At 30.6% G+C, this 21,979-nt stretch overlaps 1 protein-coding gene across 1 annotated transcript; it reads right to left on the reverse strand.

Annotated features, from left to right (window-relative positions):
- Positions 1–5,511: 5,511 nt before the first annotated feature.
- On the reverse strand, positions 5,512–8,532 carry LOC105136002 (peroxisome biogenesis protein 7-like). Its single transcript, XM_011041137.1, has 2 exons — positions 6,085–8,532; positions 5,512–5,950 (listed from the first exon to the last, which is right to left on the reverse strand). Exon 1 carries the CDS (start codon positions 8,295–8,297, stop codon positions 7,341–7,343), a length of 957 nt encoding a protein of 318 aa, XP_011039439.1. The 5' UTR covers positions 8,298–8,532; the 3' UTR covers positions 5,512–5,950; positions 6,085–7,340.
- Positions 8,533–21,979: the final 13,447 nt, after the last annotated feature.

Below are 21,979 nucleotides of genomic sequence, written 5' to 3' on the forward strand. Positions count from 1 at the left end.
AAAAACTTTAAGACTAAAATACTTAAAAATTTCCTCAATATAGTAAAAACAAATAATAAGAAAAAGAGGTTGGAATCTTATTTCTTTGTAAGTTTTGATCCCTAAAGTTTTAATTATGTTTACTTAATCAATTTGAATTTAATTTTGCCAAATCAAATATCAATTTAATATCAAAACCTATATTAAGTTAAATAAAATATATTATCAACCTCAATTCTAAATAAACTAAAAGTAAAAAGAATCAAATTAGAAGAAAGATTAAGCAACAAAAAGAATCCAAGTGCTAAAAAAAAGATAAAAAAAAGGGCATGTTTTCCATGCTATTCAAAGTATATTTATAAGAAGAAGTATTATATGGTCACGAGTTTTAGTCTTTTCAGGGTTATTAAATGTTTATATAGTTATTAATTTCAGAATTCATGAAATTAGTTAAGATATATATAAGTTAATTCAAATACCCACATTAATAATAATAATAATAATAATAATAATAAATCATCCTACATATTAGATAATTGGCATTATTTTGGTAATTACACCTTTCCAGACACCATGCAAGAGAAAAATAGCCAAGTGATGCTTGCATATTCTAGATTTTTTTATTTATTTAGTTAGGAACAATAAAATATCATTATTACAATCAAAGAATAAATTTATTGACGATTCACGGGCGCGCGATCACAACATCCTTTTCAATATTGGCTCAAAACAAATACTTGAGACTCCTACTTAGAAATAACATAATCTTGTATGCTTATCAAAAAATACATGTTTAAAAAGATATTTAAACGAGTCAAAAGAGCTTTTTTGTAAAAATAAATTTAGAATTTTCTAAATTGTAATTTTAGAACTCACGAAAATTACTAGGATTCCATTCGAATATCTCTATTATATTCTTTTTTCTGCCTTCCCTTCCCCGAGGCTCAAATTCCAATTGCAGTCGAGGAAGAGTATTATAGAGAGGAGGCTGAAGGAGAAAAGAATATACATTGTCAAAATATTACAGGGAAAGGTAATAGCACAGGAACAAGAATAGAATACAACAGAAAAATGCCCTCCAATCTTTTTAGTTTGAGTTGCAATTAGAATTTCCTATCAAACAAAAAATAGGAGTAATCATTTCCTCTCTTTATCTAAATTGTCTTTTAAAAACGTAGTCGGACCATAAAACCAAAGCTTGTAACAATAACTATCAGCCTCGTCCTTGATTTTGTGTTTGACACTGTAACTTCACTGTTTTGTCTCCTTTTTTTGTGCTCTTTTAAGCTTTGGATTCTGCTTAAGATTTAGCTTTAATGAGCATCATATCTTTTTAACAACGGTCGATAGATATATGTATAGATATATATACACACGCACATACAGGTAGGCATAAGAAGATACCCACCATCAATTAGGCCTGTAAGTTGGAGGAACCATATCCATGCTTCGATTGATCATCTAAAGTAGTGTGTAAAGAGAGAAATGCTTTTTTAATATACTTGCTAATTAAATCATCAGTTTCTTTATTATTTTTTTTAAATCGGGATTACAAGAGCCTTTTAATGCCACAATTTTTTTAATTTATTTTAATTATCCTCTATGACATATATTTTTTTTGGAATAATACCACAAATCATGCAATTTGATATATAAATTTGTCAAACAAAAATTATATAAAGATATAAATTTACAATAATATAACATTTTATTGCTTGATACTTATCTAATTACATTGTATTTTTCTTACACTTTCTTGACTAGAGAGTTTCATGTTCCAGTAAAAGTTTTTTTTTTAAGCCAATTTGTATATTAATTAGCTTTTAAAATTAAAAAAAAATTATATAAAAAATATATATTATTAATCAAACCTTAAATTTTCTGACTATATTAAAACGAATATTGAAACGAACATCATGAATGTTCAAAGAATTAAATCTCAACACATTAATCAAGAAGTTAAATATTATATTAAAAAATTATGACTTCTATTAAATATGATATTAAAACAATATGGCTTCTATTTGTCATGTATTAAAACCCCAAAAGACTAAATTCAAATGAGATCTCATGCCCAACATTTGATGTATAATCATCATTCAAAAAGAAAATGATTTCAACCTAACATGTTTCTTTTTCAATCTAAATGATCATGTTTAGCAATTAAAGAAACATTAACATAAATTATTTTTATTTTTTAATTGAAATTTAAACTAAATAAACTTAACTCAGCTATCTAAATATTAACAAAACAAACATAAACCCTATCCATATTTTGAAGGATCCTAAACAACACTTCATGTTAAAGAAAAAGAACATAAAAGGCTTCCATAATAACTACATGATCAAAATTTTGTAACAACAAACTCTCTGATACAAACATTAATTTAACCAACTTAATCCACACCAAGCAATCAAACTAACAACCAAACTTTTCCATGATTTTCACACCAAGCAAAGGCTAGGAAAAACTCACATTAATTTAACCAACTTAATCCACACCAAGCAATCAAACTAACAACCAAACTTTTTCATGATTTTCACACCAAGCAAAGGCTAGGAAAAACTCACATTAATTTAACCAACTTAATCCACACCAAGCAATCAAACTAACAACCAAACTTTTCCATGATTTTCACACCAAGCAAAGGCTAGGAAAAAGTCCTTTTTCATTATTTATGGTTCCCAATCAATCCTATAACCATATTATTACCAAATGTAAGCTAAAACATATGGAAACATGGCAAAGTATCATTTAGGTAAGAAAAATTAATGTTATTTGGTTTTAACTCCAAATGAGCTTGTATCTCACCTTCCACAACTTCATAAATGTTAACCAAGTTTACATTATCATGCACTAACAATTAAACAACTAAAAAGAGGTTGTCAAGAGGTTGGGCTATGGTTTGGGAAATTAAAGATTGTAGCGAGAGAGAAAGAGAGAGAGATTGTTAAGAGGTTGAGTTGTGGTTTGGGAAATTAGAGTTTTTAGATATTAAGAAGAAGAAGAAATAGGGCAAAAGAGGGACTATTAGGTTTTATTTGATTTTAAAATCATTAATAGAAATTCCATCAGCAATTATGTTGGTGATTTTGACACATTTTCAACGCCAATGATTTTTTTTATTTTTTTATACTTTTTATTCTGTTAGAAATAAAAACCTTACATTCGATAGATTATTCCATTATCGAGTTTGTCGGAAAACCCAAACCATTCTATAACTTTTCAATGAAAATAGTAATTCCATTGAAAATTAAGGTTATTACAGTTAATGAATCAGTTCATCATCGAGTCCATCAAAATACCGATATCATTCTGTAACTTTTCGATAAAAATGGCAACTCTATCATTTGTTATGTCAGAAAGTAAGGGATATTGTTTTATGTTCGATTTTTAATAATAATAATAATAATAATAGATGAGCATATTCAATCCAACAATTTATCACATCAAAAGTTCAAAAAACTTAGTTAGGTTTATATTTGGTTTTTCATCTAAATAGATATTACATGAACCTTTATCTAAGTAATCATGATTTATTCTCATTGCATCTATTATCATACTTCTATAAAAAAAATATTATTATCTTCTGTAAACTCATGTATGTTTCTAGAACTAGAAGTTGAGTTAATCAAATATAGGTTCATAAGGAACATATGATTCTTATAGTGTATAAACCAACATAAGTATTTCTTGACGAACTCTTTTTTAAGTAGATGTATCATTACAACAACTTCATGGTGGAACTTTTTATTTTTATAATTCACAAATGAGTATCTAATTTCATCTCCACTTATATTCTTTGGATTAGAAAGTATAAAATTAATAAAACTCTCAACCCCTTTAAAATAATTTTGCATATACAACCTTTCAAAATAATCTTGATACATCTAAAAACAACTATCCATTAATTATAAAAACTTAAATAGATTATTGATGACAACATTTATTAATAATGTAAGTATCAATTCAAAATTAAACTTCTTATTCAAATTGAATTCACAATCCAATATCTAATTATCATTTCTATATATTCAAATTTCATCAAAATTTGAACTAAAAATAAAATTAACAACAAATATTTAGTACCCAACTATTGATTCATCATTTTTTCAATTCAAATTTATTCAACCTAGATTATACATTTTAATTATTCTCAATTTCATAAAAAATCAATTTCCTCAAATTTCATCAAGTTTCTAACTTGACAATAAAACTAACAAAATGTTAATTGGTACCTATTAAATAACTATTATTTATTCAATTATAACACATCTAAATTTCACAATTAAGCTCGATTTCATAAGATGACAAATAAAATCAATTTCCTCCAAATCTCAAACAAACCCTAATATATAAATCATAAATTAATACAATAAATTAATTTTCTATAAAAAAACTTAAATATACAAGTAAACTATAAATACTATAAAAAATAAATAAATTAATCTAAAACAAAAATGAATTACAAGAAAACATGGATAGATTTTTTATTTAGTGTAGCGAAGTTTCACAAGAAATTAAACCAAGAAAGAGATGGTAACACTATTGATAGATTTAGGTCGGTGATAACGAATTGAGGTGGCTAAATTTGTGAGTATAATGGTTGGATTTGTGAGAAAATAGGAGGAAGGGATTGGTATTTTTTTAACATGAAGAAAAAGAAGAAAGCAGGGGGAAGAGAGAAAAACAAGAAGAAAAATAAGAAAGCAAGAGGAAAGAAAGAACTATCAAGTTTTATTTTATTAAATTTTTTTCAATGGAATATCAGTCAACAATTCTATTAAATAATACCAACGTGTCACATTTCAAATGAAATTTTTATTATTTATTATTTTTTCTATTCTATCAAGATTTCTATACAAAATTATTGACAAAGTAAATTCTATTATATTTTTTTATTGTCAATTACCGATAAAAAATTTCCACCGCTATATATGTCAGCAAGTATCGACAGAATATTTTCCGTCAACTTTTTCATTGCCATTTACTAATTTTCTAGCAGTGGTTGGAGGTATTTCATGGAGCCCATCACTATAACACAATTTATTTGCCTGGACTTCTATAAGATTACGTTAGAACAGGAATGCAAGGGTATCGTAAACAGATAACACGTGAAAACCATACTCCAACACTGATGGCGGTGCCGAGCTAATGAGTAGATAAAAAGCAAAATTATTCGAAATGGATAGACTATACACAACTAGCTAAGTTTTGGAGTTCGGCAGCTTTACTTGACTCAATTCAGTTCACTTGAAGAAATGCACCCATAGAATTTCCGTTTATATACATCTTCTAAGAAATTTACTCCTGTAATTCAACAATGCCACACCAATTTCAATTGTCACTTGCAATAAATGCCAGTTCAGCTGCATCAACTTGGCCTGATTCATCCGCATAGAACTGTATGCATGCTCCATACCTCATGGTAAACAAATCTATCAAAAGACCATGCTGTAACTACACTTCTAATCACTCCAGACTGCAAATAAAAAAGATAGCTAGTCTAGGCATCATAGCGAGCCAAGGGCTGATGGAAAATAAAAGCACTGGCTTTCTGAGATGCCACTTTGCTAATCAGATCTCTACTATGCAGAGAGACAGCATCAATATATTCTCATTAAGAACATATGAACTCAGCAGATTTGACTCAAGAGGAACTGTAACAGCATGTTAATTTTACAACACGATCAGTTTGAGCTACACGAGTTTCGTTCAACCTCATCTCTCAGCTCTTAGTGAACAAAAGCTTCTATATGTACTGGTCCGCTCCAAATCAATTTCAGGGAGCTTCTGCATGTACATGAAAACAGTTTAAGCCTAAACTTGAATAAGCACATGTCTGGGGGGTCGTGTCAAGTAGGAAGATGCTGATCCAACATTGAAGCTGGGTTGGCTTTCAAGCAAAACACAACTCACTGGTTACCAACAGCCCTTAAAAAGTCACCATCCCTTCATGCTTTTGGATACCTAAAAAACCCATGGAAGCTATTTATATAAACAGTTCACCTAATACACACTAAAGTTGGTTTGAATTTCCAACCATTAACCTGAGATCACTTGGAAAACCCTCCAAATGCCACAGTCAAAAGATAAATACTTACAAATTTTTTGATAAAGAAATGTATCGTAACCAAAAGTCCAATGTCTTCCCAAATGATTGGAAGCTAAAATGTGAAAAGTTGGCTTTCCCTAGTATAGAGACAATTCTCTCTGCACAGGATTTAAACCATCCCCTAGGCTAAGACAGTTGCCTTAAAAAGAGTAGAACTCAGCAGACTTGATGCATAATACTCAGGAGGTATCATCGTGCGGTCCATTTCAGTGCCAGGAACAAATCCACCACATTGTCTTGCTTTGTAAAGAAGAAATGATCTCTCTCTCTTTCTCCACTAATACTCTATTCAACAATCAAATTTCTTTATAAAAGAACTCAAACTTAAATACAACAGGAGGCCCGCTCACAATCTCATCGTTTTTCTTCTCCTTTTTGTTATGAACTATCAGCCATGAAACATACATAACCAAAATGCGTAAGAATTGCAATGGCAAATGCAAATCTTTACCCCTAAATTCAATATAAGAATATGACAACAAAAGCATAATGCTATCTCTCAAACTCCAAATTCATATCTGATCTCACACACGATCTGTAAATCCTGTACATGAAACACAAAGACTTGCTAACAGAGGAATGTTAGCAATTAATATTTATCTAAAAGAAAATGGTGCTATTCGAGGACACGGGAAATAAGAGATAGGAAGATAAAAAATTGCAAAGTAAAATCAAATCCACTAGATATACCTTATGTAAAGTGCCAGGAGATTTAATGCATATAGATTGTTGAATCAGCCAAACACAATGTCATGGCAATGCATCTAATTCAACAATAGAGAGGTGGATAAATAGCCTTATCAATCCATGCACAGTTCATTTCTATTGTACACTGAAGGGGGATCGACTCCACCAGTCATGCTTTAATTGACATGACAGCACACATTCAATCCATCACATTTTTTCATTTATAAAGAAAATTCACACCGAAACTATGTGAAACATTCCTAAATGTAAACGTGTCAATGAAGATAAAACCCCCAAAATTCATCAAAGCAGAAAACTACACCACCTTTATGTGTTATTAAAACTGATATGCAGGGCTGCTAAGCACATTATTAAACAATGTCATCCATTCAGACATATATCGCACCTATAAGATAAATAAACAACTAGTACAACAAAGATAGCTTCCACATTTATGCTTTTACTGCTAAACATACGAATTCCATTCAAAAATACCAAAACTCTAACAAAGAACAAGTTAGAAACAAATTTTCTTTTTTAAAAAAAAACTTCCCATTGTCAAGGTGCTTTCGGGTCCGTCCCATGCTGCCAAACATAAACCAACTCATCCCACCCTGTGCTTGCCAACAACCCATCAACTAGGACACTCATATCAACCCCCACAGCAAACTCGGTATGATGATCATACCTCTCAACCAATGCATCCTCCACCATAAAGTCCCACATACAAACACTCATATCATAAGAACAGGAAACCATAAAATTCCTATGATGGGGCGAAAACTTAACTTTTTTAACGGCATACCCATGTCCGTTCAAAACCGAAATCGGAGCTCTAAAACTCCGCACATCCCAAACTCTTATACTCTTATCCACCGATGCAGTAGCAATAATACAATCATCATATTTATTCCAATCACAACACAAAATCTCAAAATCATGACCTGGAATTATCATCGTACTTCCAGGCTCACGCACGTCCCAGATTCGCACAGTACAATCCCCTGAAGCAGATGCAAAAACATCCGTATGCCTAGGGTTCCACGCAGCAGAATAAACACAGTACGCGTGTTCTTTAAACGTACGAATGCTCGCCGGCCTGTCAAGGGTCCACAATTTAATGGTATCATCCCAGGAAGAGGTGATGAAAGAATCGCGGCGAGTGGGGTTGTAATCGACGGAGTGGACTTCACGCGTGTGCTCCTGGAGGGAGCGAAGCGGGTTTTGTGTTGGGGGTAAGGCGGTGTCGTAGAGCTTGACAGAGCCATCGGCCACAGCGGCGATTAAGAGGGAATCGTGGGATTCAGACCAGGCAAGGTCGTAGATGCCATCAGCTGTATCGAAGGAGATGAGTTCGGTGAGTGGGGAAGAGGGAGTAGGAGGCAGGGACAGAACGTGAAGACGGCCATTTCCGAGGATTCCAAAGTTCTGGGAAGTGGCGACGGCGAGACGCGATTCGTAAAAAGGGCTGAACTTGACGGAGTAGCCGTTGAATGGGGTTTTGAAGACTGGCATTGGTGGTGGTACGGAGATTTCTGTTATTTTTGGCCGAAAGTGGAGGGGTGAGTGAACAGTACGATTACGAGAAGAAAACGGGCTAAACTAACATTTTTAAGGCCTTGAGATTTCGATCTTTCTTTCTTTCTGGTCTCAATTTCTTATCACCAATGATGGCCTAAGAAAAAAAAACAGAGAGAGAGCATTATCTTGTTCGTCCAACCCAATCTTACGCTGAGTTCCATGGTGAATACTTGAATATCAACCCTTAATATATATCTCACTTCTGTAACATTAATAAAAACATCACTGGCTACTCTTGCCATATAAATAGAAAAGAATGAACAAATCTCAAAATATTAACACTAGATTTTAATTTTGAAGAAAGATAAAACAAGAGAGAAGACTTAGATTGAAGCTCATCTCTTAGTTTGATATTTACATAGAACATAAAAGAAAAGAAACAGGAAAAATAAAAATAAACCTTCTACTTCTGAATCAACTTATATCAAATTACTTTAATTTGCTTAAAAATTTTGTGAGAGTTTGAAATTATGTCTTTTGGATTGTCATTGATTTTTAATTAAACCCTTTTGTAAGATATTAAGTTATGTGATTTATAGTATTTTTTAAAAAATTATTAATACTGAAAATTATAAATTGAATATACATCATATGCCTGTTTTGAAAATTGTGTTATGTTTTCGTTTTAGTCTTGGTAAAAAAAAATTAATTGAAGTCCCTTAACTAAATAAATTTGCAAATATTTGATGATGGTGAACATGTGGGCAAGTGTAACACAAAATTAATTAAATTTTAAATCACTTTTCATGAAATGTGAGTATTGCATATGGTTTTTTTTTTTTTTAATTGTGATTAATATCCCAACACATATGATGATGATCTAAGAGCTTAAAAGGGAGTAGGTGAACAAGGCTCTATCATTTTTTATTTTTTTTTTATAATCACAAGGTTCTATTATTTGATGTTCCTTTTAGCTACTCTAATAAGAGATTAATAACATTGTAAAGATTCTGCTCTGTATATATAAATGATAGTTACTTTACCTGGTTACATTATTTTTATCTACTCAAATATAATTTTTTCTTATTTATTTCATATGATAGTAAGATTTTTTTTTTTTATAAAGATTGTACAGGTATTCCATTAAAAGTAGCCATAGACTGCACACATTATGGTTTTAGTGGCAATACATTCAAATATATTCTTTACATTTAGCATTCTTCGGTGAATTACTTGAAATATGCTCAAATACTTTTATTTTCTAGAAAAAAGTTTTATTGTATTTTTTTTATTGAAATGCTTATACTGAAACAAGAAATTAGTTTTATATAAAGATTAAAAATAAAACCGAGTTCAACACTATAATACCATATCTTGAAAGATTCATGAAAAATTATAAAAAAATTGTTGTAGATAACATCAATCTTTTGAGTCACAAGCTATACGATATTTCTAATATTTTTAATGTATTTTCTGAATCCATAAAGCTATGATAATTATTTAATTTGACATTTGCAACAATATAGTTTTTAAAAAGATTAGTGTAAAACACTCATATGGTAAAGTGGAGAGTATCCTACATAATAGGTTGTATTTTAATCTTTAAATTATTTTTTTTTGAAATTTCAAAGAAAATAAGATATTTTTTAGAGGGAATGTATTTTATAGTATAAATATATAACCAGATATTAAATAATTTAAATATAATTTTAAACATCGCAAATGATCCAAGCCCAAAACTTCACAACAAAAATCAAAGCCAATTTAAATGTTCTTCAGGTCTAAACCCAGGAGCAAGCATTTCAAGCCAACAAATATTACAACCTTATTCATGCTTTTATCAACTTACAAACATTAACTAGACAGCACTGTCCATCAACCAAAAAGATCATTAAGCATTGCTCTTTTCATAACCGACACAGTATTGGAGTCATACCTGGGGCCAAAGTCGCTTGAGTTGCTGGTGCTATGACTGGCTTGTCACTCCTCTGCAACACGGTTCCTTTGCTTCAGGTGTTGCTGGTACTTTATCAGTGCAGCTATAATGAAACTCTCGGGATTTGCTTTAGATTGATGCTGAATACTAAGGCTTAGCCGTTGTTGCACAGCTGGGAAGAGACTCCTGTTGCTTTTTATGAAAGGAGCTGAAGTTGTATGGCTTGAACCAAACTGTCATGCTGATCAAAAAGGTTGCTACTGCTGTGGTCGTTCTCCAAGCCATCACGGTTGCATGACGCCACCTTCATTTTGCAATGGAATGCTCCTTCTGGTCTTTTGGCTTGCAACACTTTCAGATCTTTTCCTGCCCTCCCGTTTCTCTATTCCTTGTTGCTTTAAGTGGTGGAAAAGAAGGTTTTTTTTAAGAAAAAAAAACAGGGAGAATGATGATCCAAAGGTTGTTTGTCTGCTGGTGTTCAGTGGGGGGAGGAATCATGAACGAAAGGAAGCAGCAGCAGGGGGGCTTGGATGAGAAGGGTTATAGTGATTTTTAGTCCAGGGCTTGGTTAATTTCTTTGTGACGAGTAAGGTTTTTTTTTATTTTTTTATTTTTTTATTTTTATTTTTTGAAGCCAAAGCTTGTTCTCTCTAGGGAACAGAGGCTATGTTATGGTGCAAAGATCGACGGTTGCCTTTGGTCACGAGGAAGGCAGTGTTGATATTCTTGATAATAATAATATCTAGCACATAGTTATTAAACTGCAGGTCCGGGATTGATCTGGTAAAGGTACGGGTTATGAATTTATTGAATTAATTTAGATATATTTAAAATAATATTTATTAATTTAAAAAAATTAAAATTTTAATATTTTATATAAAAAAATTAAGAAAAAATCCATATAAATATAAACTATACATGATAAAAATAATAAAAAATATTATTTTATATTAAAAAAATATATTTTTTTATTGAAAATAAAAAATATATATACTAATAGATTTCAAATTTTATATTAAAAAAAATAATTTTTTTTAGAAATATAAAATATATATATCAATACATTTTAAATTTTACATTAAAAAATACTATTTAATTTTTTTATATTAAAATATTTAAATCAAAAAATTTTTTATGAACATAATTTTTTTTTAGGAATATAAATATAAATTATATACAGTGACAGGTTTTAAACTCTACATTAAAAAAATATGGAATCTCACCTGATTTACTCCTATGACAAGTTAATCCACCGAATTAACTTAGTTTGGTTGAGTCATTATATTAATTGATTTTTTAACAAATTCGGACTAATCGGATTTAAGAACTATGATATCTAGTACTGAGGCTATCCTCCCTTTCGTTGAAACAGGTTGCTTGATAAAAAGCCAGCCAATAATCTAGTCTTGTCAAAACCAGGTTGTCGCGAATTGATCGGACGAGTGTTTTTAGATAGACATTGCATTGATTGCAAGGATGACCACTCGATGGGAACCATGTTAGGGTGTGGTATGATATAGGGCTACCAGGAGAGTGTGTCTTTTGTCTTACATGAGGTATGAAGGACTGAAAAAATATCAAATGACTTTTTACGAAGGAATCCCAATCAGTTCCCTTGTAAGAGAATTGAAACAAACAAAACAGTGGTGCCTTAATGGCAGCAATTTGTTATTTTCTTCTCTACCTATAAATTGGTTCCTGATCCTTTAATTTTATTGAATTTTATCGATTTAAGTTGATTTCTCAAGATTTCTTTCGATTAAGTTTCTAGTAATGTTAGTTTTGAGTCTCAATATTCAGTGTTTTTTATAATATGATTTTTGATCTTAAATATCTTTTATTATGTTCTTAATTAACCTTTAAACCTCAACTTCTTTATATTTACCCATGATTTTAATCAATTTTACTCCCTGAATGCATGTGTCTTTCATTTTGATCATTGGTTTTAGGATTCTCTAATTTTCCCTTTAATTAACATTTAAATTTTAAATTTCTTGCAATTACACCCTTGATTGCACCAATTTAACCTTTCAAAGTTCCAATAATGTCTCTAATCTTTCAATCTTTGCTAATTGATCCGAATTAGTTCTCCAAACATGATTTTTCTTTAATTAAATCTTCAATTAAGTCAATTAGAACTATTAGAAGTTTAGTTAAGCTCTTAAACTTATCTAATTTGACTTCTAACCTTAAACTTTATTTCAAATTAAGTCTTTTTTCAACCTATCTTGTTAACATACCTAATTTGACTATTCTTCTAGCATTTTGATCTTTTACAGCTCAAAGATTTATCCCCTCATATCTTGAAATTATTTTTGATTTTTTTTTTATTTTTTAAATAAAAAATAACATGTAAATAATTTTAGGAGATTCAAAATTAGATTATAACAATGTCCATTCTAATTCTCAGGAATTAATACAGTCTCACATCTAGCTCTTTTACTATAAAAAGAATATGAGCAAGACTTCGGATATAATTAATGGAGATAGCCATGCATATGGCTAGGACTTATTGAGGAGTGTCCTTCATAGCGAGAGCAACTTCTTCATAAAGTAGGAGTATCATGCCTACTTTAATTGTTGCTTTGTTAAGTTCCTTTATGAAACTAAGGTTGTGTTTATGCATTTGGTGCATATAATGAAGTTGGGTAATGTATTTTCTGTTGAGGAAATGAAAGAGCGTGAAATTGTTCTTGTATATATAAAATAATATTGTTGAGCATTTGCACTAGATGAGTGAGTTACTAGAAATTCAGAGGTGAAAGAGTTTTTATAATGAGGAGATTAGTTACTTCTCTTTGTCCTAGACTTTTGCTAACCATGGAAAATATTTTGATAAAAATTAAAATCAGAATGAACTAGGTTTTGATTCAAGTTTCAATAAATAAAACCACTATCGAGGTTAAAAAAAAAAACTCAATTGGATTTAGGCTTTCCTTGACTAACGAGTAAGTATGGAAATATAATTTAGGCCTTAGATTTGATTCATGGTCTCCTGTAAAACATGTCCCTTGACGAGTATTAAAGCCGTGCAAATCTAAACCCTTAAAATTAATTATTTGTAGTAGTATAGAAAGTAAGAATATTGTCCTAAAGAGATATAATTAGTAGAACTTAATTACTTAATCAAGACAAGCTATTTAAGTTTAGATTAAAGGAAACCAAGTCAAGATGCACTAAATATATTAATATGAAAGAATTAACTAATATGCAATTTAAAAAACGAGCATCTAAAATTGGATTTGTTTATGATCTAAACTAACTAAAAATAACTTAGAAATCTAAGAAAAGAAAAGGATATCATTACTGGAAAATAAGAGGAAAATTGGTATAATGTAAAGAAAAATAGAAAGAAAAACATTTTTTTATATATAAAAAGTATTCCTCAATAATAATTAAACATCAATAATTGAATTTAGATATGTTTGGTAATATGATTTGTGATAATAAATAAACTAACTATGAAAAAAACAAGTTTTTCTACTTATCCATATTTTTATAGTTAACTAGTATTCATGCTAATTTCATTAAGCACGTAATATTTAATTGATGCAAGATAAGTGCAATTGATATATATATATATATATATATACAAGGAGTTAATTTAATCAGAAATTATGTTTTTCAAATAACAAATAATTTAACATAGATTTGGAAATTAGATACTCTTGCTACTTAAATTAATAAGTCATGAATTCATCATAAGCTAATTACTTGTGATAGATTTAAAACTAAAAGCATATATTGCAGGTTAGAAAAAATCTCAATAATTAATTATTAAATTTAATCATATAAAAATAAAAGATATATATGTATCACTATTAGATATAGAATAATTTTAAGTACAAATTATCATGATAATTTAATATCAAAGAGTGCTAACCTCTTAAAATTAAAAAGAAAAATGATTAAAACTATAATTTTAAAAACAATAGAATCCCTTCTTCACTTCTCTATGCTATAAACATTACCCCCTTTTATCTTTTAGAAATTAGAATAAGTTATATATGAGTAAGGAGGTTGAGATTTTCTAGTTAATAATTAATTTCTAATTAGGTTACTTTAAGGTTTTGTTATACTAATTTAATTCTAATAACTTATATGTTGACTTTAATCTTTTAAAGAGGTTTACTGGTCATGTAGTATCATTTTCATATCATTAGTGAGCTATTATGTCATTATCCCAACATGAAAAGATTGAGTTGGACTTATGCTAGCCTACTGAAAAATCTCAAGCCTAATTTTAAAATTTCATTTGTTACTCTAGATATGATCAAAAGAGTACATGAAGGTTCAGTTTGAGAGATTTGCTCTAATCAATTCTAAACTCATTAAGATTTTTTATTTAAGTTGGATTCTTAATGCAATTATAATTTTTACTTTTTAGCTCCAATGATTCATCCCAATATGTTTTTTATAGAGCTTTACTTAAAATTATGGAAAATATATATCATATAGCCTATTTTTATATTTTATATTTCTATAGCTTTATTAAGCATAAAATAAGTTAAGTAAACTATTATAAAAGATAAACATGTATAAAAGACTAAATATAAGGTAATGAAAAGATAGAATAATATAAGCATACTATTCTCTTATATATAGGAGATCTTTTTATGCTTAAGTTAATAAAACACAAAGATAAATATATTGTATAAAGGTTTAGAGGGTGTTGGTGTTTATGAATTATGTGTGTGTGTGAGAGTGATATGTTGTTTGTAAAAATATCATAATGATGCTAGAAAGAGAAAAGGCAAGAGTGAATATTGATATCATCAATTAATATATGTGTGTAAGGAGATAAAATTGTAAGAAAGTATATTTATATCATTGAAAGAGTTGTAAAAAATATTGCAAAGAGACTAAAAAAAACAAAGGTAAGAATGAATGGAAAAAAAAAATATTTTAATATGTCTATTTGTTGCTTTATATATTTTCTATTTATAGTCAATGTGCATATAAACTTCCATTGAGTATATATTGAGCATGAACTGATAGAGGTTATATTAAACATTAACAAACACTAATGAATGGAATATTCATTAAAATATAATGGATCACTAAATGCATTTAATTGTGTTTTTTTTTTTTTGTATTGTTGCCTTCTTAGTATTTTCAATTTTTTATTAAAAAAACACTATCATGGAAACATAGTTAAAATCAACCCGAACATCACAAAGGTCTAAATTAAAGGAAAATAATAATTACTAATTGCTTCATTTGACTAATTCGATGTGTTGAGCTACTTTTCTGTCCTATGATATTTGTTAGCATTTTTTTTTTCTTTTCTTATAATAAAAAAACTAAAACACTAGCAAACTTGTTGTCCCTAGACACATAACACTATTCATAACAATAATAAAATTATCATTTTAGCCTTCTTAAAAAAATCAATGGCCTTATTGTTAAGGTTTAATTTAGTCTTTATGCATCACCCACACGTCACCAATTTAATTAGGGATAAATATATTTTTTTTATTTTTTTTAAGCATTGTGAGATAACTAAACTACCTTTAAAAAAAATTTAAATTAGTATCTGAGGGCTTTTTAGACTTTTTCACTTTTTAAAGTATATTAAAATGATTAAATTATTCTAAAAATAAAAATTTCTTTGATTGACATGCAATGAATTTTTTTTTATATTTTCATCATGGTTTTTCCCAGTTATAATCAATTTGAATGAGAAAAATTTAGTTTTTTTAATAAATATAAATATTTTTTTAAAAGAAAATAGCTAGTGTGTGGAGCGCCTCTACATTATTCAAATAGCTCTTGATGAGGCATTTGGTAGCCAAATAGTGACTTCTAAAATGACGTTCAAATTATCTCGGTAGCCTTTTTTTTTCTTTTTTCTTTTATTTCTGTGCCTAAACCTCTAAATTAAATTAACCCTTTAATTCTTTTTACCTTCCGATTTTATCCTGATTATTTTGATTATTATTTTTTTAATTTGAAATTATTTATAGATTTTATTTTTTAATTTTTTAATTTTATTTTTTATTTGTTAAATTTGGTTCCTATTGTTTTAATTGTTATTTATTTTGTTTTAAATCATTTTCTTCATTGAATTTTTTTTTCATATTCATTCCTCAAAATTTGGTTTCATTTTATTTTTATGTCAAATTTAGTTCTTATTCTTTTAATTTCTATTAGTTTTACTTTTACAAATTTTTTAGGTTTAAATATTTTTTTTCTGAATCCTTTAATATTAAATTGGTTGAGAATTAAACTTCTTAGTTAAATCTAGGTCTAGAATTTATGGGTTGTGGGTTTATAAAATTAACCCAAATTTAAAAGATTTGCTTGAATTTGCGTATTATTTTTTATGCTAATGTTTTTTCAGTTTTATCCTTCAACATTTATTTATTTCATAAATTTCATCTTTAATTCTTTTATAAGTCTTTAATTTAGTTTTAGATTAATCCAACCCAAAGTCGATTAAGATCCAATTAAGGCTAAACCAAATGAGAATAAAGGAAGGAAAAGAAAAGATATAAATTGTCCCACCGAATTATCTTATTGTAGTCATGTCCAATATTTATATTCTAATTTTCATATATTAATTTGGGTCAATATAATGTGTCATTATTTTTTCATTTCATTCTATATTTTTTTTATAATTTAATATTTTGATAATATGTTATTTTATATTTTCTTGGTAGAGATTAAAATAACATCAGCATGAAATTTATTTACTAGGTAGAGGTTAAAATAACATCAGCATGAAATTTATTTAAAACCATATCATTTGAACAGGATGACTAGTTTGCTCTTGATGTGCTAGGTTGAATAAGTAGATCATCATTTTTTTTATTTTTTTAATCAAAATATTAGCATATATAAAAGATAAAAAAGAAACAAAGCCAGGAAGCCCACAAGTCACAAATACAAACATGTAAAACCTAGGGGAACATCTTCACAAGAAAAGCAAATTAAGCTAACATGTACAGATGTCAATGCAAAGCTGGGGAGGGAAACAGGATCCCTGAACATAAAAATATAAACAAAATTGGTTAACCAAGGAACCTATAACTAGAACAGGTGCTGAAGTTAACCAACAAAAAAGCCATACAGCACCAAAAAATCCAGGCACAACAGCATATCCAGAAGCAAGGGGAGGCCAGGCCACTCTTAACTCGCCCGCCAACAAAAAATCAACAGAGACAGCACTGTACCCTAAGACCAAGCAGAAGCCAGCTAGGAGAGCAGACATCAGGAGAGAATAATTATCAACAATGCAAGTAGGATACAACTCAGCAAAGATTATCAAACAAAGCCTAAACAACAATCAGCATATCAGCCCAGATTAAGACAATGGTGATCCTTCTCATGAAAGTGAAAAACTATGAAGAACATCACTTGGAATTTTCGAAAGAGAGTTTCCATGGAGATGCTAGGAGATTCAAATATCCTCTTGTTTCTTTCTTTCCTCCCAAATTAGGTAGACTGTAAGTCCTAAAAAGACTCTTCACGTTCTTGCTTCAATATTATTTCCCCTAGAGGTAAGACCTCGAATAGAACTATTCAGAGTCGTCATCCGACGATGTATACGCAGCCAGGACTTTATGCTCCCTCAGAAGCATGATGTCCAACTGCAAGCAATGAAAAGATGCTGGTGAGATTCCTTAGTTTGCCCACAGAACACGCAGGAGGTGTCCAATGTGATGAAAAATAATATGTCCTTCGTTTTAAGCTTCTCTACAACTGCAAGCCATATAATGAATCTCGACAGGGACCAGTTTTCCCATACTACACGGTCCCTGTTCGCTTGAGTAGGACTCCGGAGATAATCATAAGCTTTTGCTGAGAAATGATGAGCACCACTGGATCAACTTCTGAGCAGAGTTACAATTTCATCCATACTCCCACAATTCTCTACTAGCTGATCTCTAAAACATATAATGAATTTTTATAGGGGGGAGGACTTATAGGTACCCGTGGTCTATATAGAGTGAGTATGTAAGTAGTAATGGTGAACCCATTTAATCCATATGGAATCTGTCTTCAGATGAATATTCTGAAGATGTCTAGCAAGGAAGCTCTTGTTTCTGGCCTTTAAATCAAATAAGGCGAGACCCCCTTCTTTCTTTGAAACGCAAACTCTGTTCCAAGCAACCAAAGCAGATGTGCTCTTAGTAGTGTTAACTGTCCATAAGAAATTTCTACAGTCGCAGATTATTTGGTTGATGACAGTAGCTGGAAGAGGGAAGACATTTATCCAGAATTGAACCATATCATATAGAACAGTCTTCAAGAGCTCCAACCGACCAGCATATGTGAGATTCTTACCCTTCCAGTTCTGAACTGTCGACTCCAATTTGAATAAAAGAGGAGAAAACTGACTTGCCAATAGCTTGTGGGGGCCAAGGGGAACACCCAAATATATGAAGGGGAAGGAACCTTCTTTGAAACCAGAATCATGGAGAAGAGCCAGCTTCAAGGTTGCATTAACTCCTTCGAAATATGCTAAAGATTTTGTAGCATTAATAACCAAACCCGAGGTCTACCCGAAGATATCTAACTGCCGAAGCAGAATAGCAATAGAAGATTTATCACCTCAGGATGGCAAGAGAACATCGTCTGTAAAGGCAAGGTGACTGATACCAAAAGCTTCGCACTTCGAGGGAAAGTGATATTTAGGATTCCTGGTAGCCAGCCGAAGCATCCTAGAAAAATACTCCATGCAGATGATGAAGAGATAGGGGATCACCTTGTCTCACTCCACACTTCCCAGGGAAAAAGCCATAGAGATTACCATTTACAGTAACTGAAAAAGATGTGGTTTCCATACATTGCATTAGCAAGAGCACAAAACGGTCTGGAAAGCCTAGCATTCTGAGAAGATCTCTAAGGAAAGGACACTGAACCGTATCAAATGCTTTCTTGAAGTCAATTTTCATACGGCACCTAGGAGAGGCTCTTTTACTGCCATACTGCCAGAAGAGCTCTTGAACAAGGTTGATATTATCTGTCATCTGGCGACCACTCAGGAAAGCATTCTTGGCTTGAGCTAATCTCCCAGCAAGAATTTTAGAGATCACTTTGTTGACCATATTGCAACATGAAAAAGGTTGAAAATCACCAGCAGGGACAACATGGGCAGATAAGGGCAATAATAGAGTGGTTTATCTGCTTCAAGAGCTTTCCTAAGGAAAAGAAATCATGAACAGTAGTGCAAAAATCTGCCCCGATAATATCCTATGATTTTTTGAAGAAAAAGGAAGTGTACCCATCAGGGTCAGGAGCTTTGTCATTATCAATACTAAATAAAGCCTGTTTGATATCTTCATGAGAAACTGGACCTAGCAGCAGCTTGTGAGAATTTATAAATGACTGCCACATTCAATGGAAGAGTCTCCTTAGGAGTGCCAAGCAGATCTTTATAAAAACGGACAAATTCTTCCCCAACTTCATCCCCCGAAGTAGAGAGGGAACCATTACTACACTGAATAGCAGAGATTTGATTCCGCCTGTGCTTCTGGCTCATAAGAGCATGAAAGAAAGAGGAGCCTCTGTCACTTTCTTTGAAGAAGGTGCATTTAAGTTTTTGTGCAAAAAACATCTTTTCCACCGACTTGAGATGAATCAGCTGCAATCTGAGATGCTTCTCCTCTTCCAGAAGCAACGGGTTGTCCTTGTCAACATGAAGAGCTGTTTGGTGATCTTCTAAATTCTTCTCAACTCTAGCAACCCTCTCCGAGATATGGCTGAAGTGCAGCTGATTGAGCTTTTTGAGGGGTTGCTTCAACTTTTTTAACTTCTTGCACAGAGTGAACATAGGAGAGCCAAGATCATCAGAGCACCAATGATCAGAGATAAGCCCCAAAGTTATAATGAGAGGCCCATATATTGAAAAATTTGAAGTTGTTTCTCCCTTTTATGCTATGGAATACAAATCGAACAACAACAGGGGAATGATCTAAAAAGGCTACAGAGTTGGTCAAAATGACCAACACCCTGTCAATTTTGCTCCAGATCTTTCCCATTAGTCCAGGTGAAGTGACAGCCAGAGTAGTTAAGATCATTCAACCCAAGGTCAGCACAGCAACTTCTGAAATGCGAAACTTCATATATAGAGACTGGCTCCCCATTGTGCTTGTCTGCTTAAGAAATAACTGAATTGAAATCACCTAGAATTAACCATGGACTGTGTGACTAGCAGCTCCGCAATTCATCCCACAGAGATCTCCTGGCAGCAATGGAATTAAAACCATAGAAAAAAGTGACATTGAACTTGATCTGATGCACAAGACTGCAGATGGAGACATGAAGACCTTGGGTTGAACAGCCAAGGAGATCAACAGAAACTGTTAATGTATTCAAAAACCAACAGTTCTTTCATTACTAGCAAACCCAGCATTTGTAAGGAATTGCCAGTTGGAAAGGTGAAATTTGTGCATAGTGGCCACCTTGGAAGAAAGCCATTTGGTTTTAAGAAGTCCGCAAACATCCATACGATTCTTCTTTATGAGGCATACAAACTCATGCTATTTCATAGGACTAGTAGGAGAGGCAAGAGGCCTCTTACCACCACCACTCATTTCCGACAACAACTCCTAGTGGTATTTGCTGAAGACTAACATTAAGTCCTCTGACATTACAACAGTTGTAGAACAACATTAATTATTTTTGTATTTGTTTAGTAATTTAGATGTTTGGATAATTTAATTTATATATGTCTCAGCTAATTTTATAGATTTTAAAATTAATTATACGTGTCAGCTAATTTTATAGATTTTAAAATTAATAATTATATAAATTTTTAATAATCCGAATATTTATAAAACTTAAATTAGTAATTTTTAAAAAATAAATTTAAAATTTAACCAATTAAGTTATATCTTTAAAAATTATTTTTTTATATATATTTATTAATGCACGTAATGTTGGTTAGTTTTATCTGAGATGCTAATCAAAATTTTTATCCTTATTTCAAATATCCTATCACATGCATGAAAAAATAACAATACTCACAGTTTTTTAATGCTATAATTGATTTTTAATTCAGCCCATGACACAGCATGAACAATATCCTAACACATATCTAAAACACCTAATAAGTTATGCATGGTTTAATAACAATATTAATAAATATTTTTCACATAATTTTTTAATATGATTTTTTTATTTTTTTCAGATAATAAATACTAAAGAATATTTTTAAATAAATTTCCTTGTCAATATAAACTAAACCGTTTTTTCTTAAAAATCTTAAATATATAATGTTCATATCAACATTGTAAATTTATAAAAATTTAGTAAATTTTTCTTGATTGGAATCCAAAATATTCCAGAAAGAAACATCTTTTCTTTACAGTAAAAAATTAGTACCTTCCTTGCTCGAAATTGGATTCCTGGTAAAAAAGTGGGCTTCTTGATTTGTACAAGGGGAGAATTGAAGGTACAAGGACCCAAGAGTAGTGCATGTCCTTTGGGCCTTCTTCGGCTGTCTTAGTACAGAGTAGGCTTGCCAGCACTTTTTTTATTTGATTCTCATACCTGGATGAATATCCACTTGTGATTTTATTTTGAGTAAAATTCTGGAAAAACTTTTATAGTTTCATATAAAATTATTTGACGTCAACTTCTTTTATTTCTAACGTAATGATTTTCTTATAATATATGACTTAAAGGTTTTATTTATTTTGTTGGCAACATTAAGATTGATTTTTGACAGCACTTGATGTTTTTTTATTTTCATTATTTCTCCTTACCAAAATGATGAAATTTTGAATTTTAA

The sequence above is a fragment of the Populus euphratica genome, unplaced genomic scaffold (assembly GCF_000495115.2).
Source record: "Populus euphratica unplaced genomic scaffold, PopEup_1.0 scaffold56.1, whole genome shotgun sequence".
Taxonomy (NCBI): Eukaryota; Viridiplantae; Streptophyta; class Magnoliopsida; order Malpighiales; family Salicaceae; genus Populus; species Populus euphratica.